We start from the raw sequence: 2,140 nt of genomic DNA, 5'->3' as shown, positions 1-2,140 counted from the left end.
GGGGGAGGAGAAGGAGGAGCTCCCGGGGAAGGCAGACGAGGGAGGGGGGCACAACAACAGCTCGGGGCGGGCGGCGTGCGCGGCCCCGCCGGCCGGGGCTGCGCGGGCTCCGCGCCGCGGGTGACCTTGGGCGGGGGGCTCGGGCACCCTCCCGCCCGAACCGGAACCGGCGCCGGCCGGGGGCCCCGCCGCCGGGACACACTTACAGCCTGGCGGAGCCCGCACCGCGCTCCCGCAGCCCGCCCGGCGAGGGCTCCTTCGCCCCGGTCACCGCCGCCGCTCGTCCTCGCCGGCTACTGCAGGGGCTGCGCCGCCGCCGCCACCTCGCCGTCCGCGCCGCCGCTCCCCGCCGAGGTGCTGCCGCTGGAGGCCGCGGATGCCGCCGCTGCCGCCGCCGCCGCCGCCAGTTGCAGCCGCCGGACGGCTTCTTTGATGAGGTTGCCGGAAAGAATGAGCTGCTGCAGGAGCCGGTGCGGGTCCTCCTCCTCCGCCGGCCCGTCGCCCGGCCCCGGCGGAGGCTGCTTCCTCCGGCGGGCGGCGCTCCGCAGCCAACCCCGTCCGCACAGCTGCTTGGTCACCCGCTGCTGCCCGCTCCGGTCCGCCCGCGGAGGCTCAACATGTTGCGAGTGGGCTTGCGGCGGGGCCGGTCCCCGCGGCGCCAGCAGCCCGGCCCCGGCCCCGCTGCAGCACCGCGGCGAGTACGGGGCGGCGCGGTCGCGGGCGCTGCCCGGCCCCAGGTGCTTGGGGGCGCGGGGCGGCGGCGGCGCCCGCTGAGCGCTCAGCTGCAGCACCTCGCCCAGCTTGGCCACCAGCGCGTCCACCTCCTTAGAGCCCGCCTGTCCCACGGCGACCGGGCGCTCCAGCAGCAGGAAGCGCTCGCCCGGGCGGCACGGCATCTCTGCCGGGTCTCCGCCGTGCCGCAGCCGCCGCAGCGGGACCGGGGCCGCCGCCCGCCCGCCGCCCCGCGCGCGCGCGAGCACACGCGGCTCCGGCGCTGCGGTCGCGGCTGGAGCTCGGCCCGCTGGCGTTGGTTTGTAAACAATGGGTGACGCGCGCGCCCGGGCGCCTCCCACTGCGCCGGCCGGGGGGGGGGAAGGGGGACGGCCCTCCGGACCAACCGCTCGCCGGCCGCTCCCGAGGCCAGCACCCCGCGCGGGGAGGGCTCGGCCAACAGCGCGGGGGCGGCTTCCGCCGCCGGGCGCCGTCGGCCGGGCGAGCCGCCCCGCGACCACCGAGCGCGACGGTGCCTGTCCCGTCCCCTTCCCCCCCCACGTCTGCGCGCCGCGTGGACCGGCCCGCTTTCAAACCCCGCACCTCGGGTCTCGGGGGCGGGGCCGCTGTGATTGGCAGGAGGGGGCGGGGCGCGCGGCGGAGGGTCCCGCGCCGCCTCGGGACGATCGCTCGGAGGGGGCGCGCGCGGCGCCCGGTGAGGGCCCGGTGAGCGCCCGGCCGGTGCCGCTCCCGCTCCCGCCCCGCCCCGCCGTTAACCGCCCCGGGGCGCCGGTGCGGGCGCGCGGCGCTGCCCCGTGAGCTCCCGGCGGTTGCGCGCGTGCGGCTCTCCCGCGGCACCGCGCGCCTGGAAGCGGAGCTGGCCCTTCCCAGCGGGGCGCGACCGGCCCGCACCGGGAGCGGCCGCGGCTCTGCGGGTAGTCCCCATCAGCCAGAGCCGTGCCGGCATCGCGGCGCGTTCGTTCCGCAGCGCCCGGCTCTGACCGCTCGGCTCGCGGCTCTGCCCTGCTTGCTGTGCCCGCTGTGTGGCCGCAGCCGGCAGCGCTTTGGTTCGGGGTGTAGTTCCTTGACACAGAAATGCCTTCGGAGCCTCGCTTTGCATCGCTAGGATTTGCACACGTGCAGCAACTCTGTGCAGGTGTACTGTCGGGGTTTCTCTCAGCCTGCGGTTTACTTCATCACCTACATCAAGGCTCTGCCCTGTCTCTTCATGTCCCAGTCCCATTCCTTCCCTTGCTTCTGTCACTGCATCATTCAAGCAGGGGCTGGAATTTCTGTGATGAGCCTTAAAAAAGGTTGTCTCGGTGTTGGAACTCTTGGGACATAGTCCGGAACACGCTTATTCACGTGACGGGGCATGCGGTCGGTTCCGCTGGGAGCAGCTTGTAAAGTGTGAGTTGCTCATACACGT

General features: G+C 75.4%; 1 protein-coding gene across 1 annotated transcript; it reads right to left on the bottom strand.

Moving 5' to 3' along the window:
- Positions 1-293: 293 nt before the first annotated feature.
- LOC131091654 (GSK-3-binding protein-like) lies at positions 294-930 on the bottom strand. The gene has a single exon (XM_058037835.1). The coding sequence runs from the start codon at positions 894-896 to the stop codon at positions 294-296; it is 603 nt and encodes a 200-aa protein (XP_057893818.1). The 5' UTR covers positions 897-930.
- Between the last annotated feature and the right edge of the window lie 1,210 nt (positions 931-2,140).

Source organism: Melospiza georgiana, chromosome 1, assembly GCF_028018845.1.
Source record: "Melospiza georgiana isolate bMelGeo1 chromosome 1, bMelGeo1.pri, whole genome shotgun sequence".
Lineage (NCBI taxonomy): Eukaryota > Metazoa > Chordata > Aves > Passeriformes > Passerellidae > Melospiza > Melospiza georgiana.
Note: the sequence above shows the minus strand (reverse complement) of the source record. Positions and strands in the feature narration are given on the sequence as shown.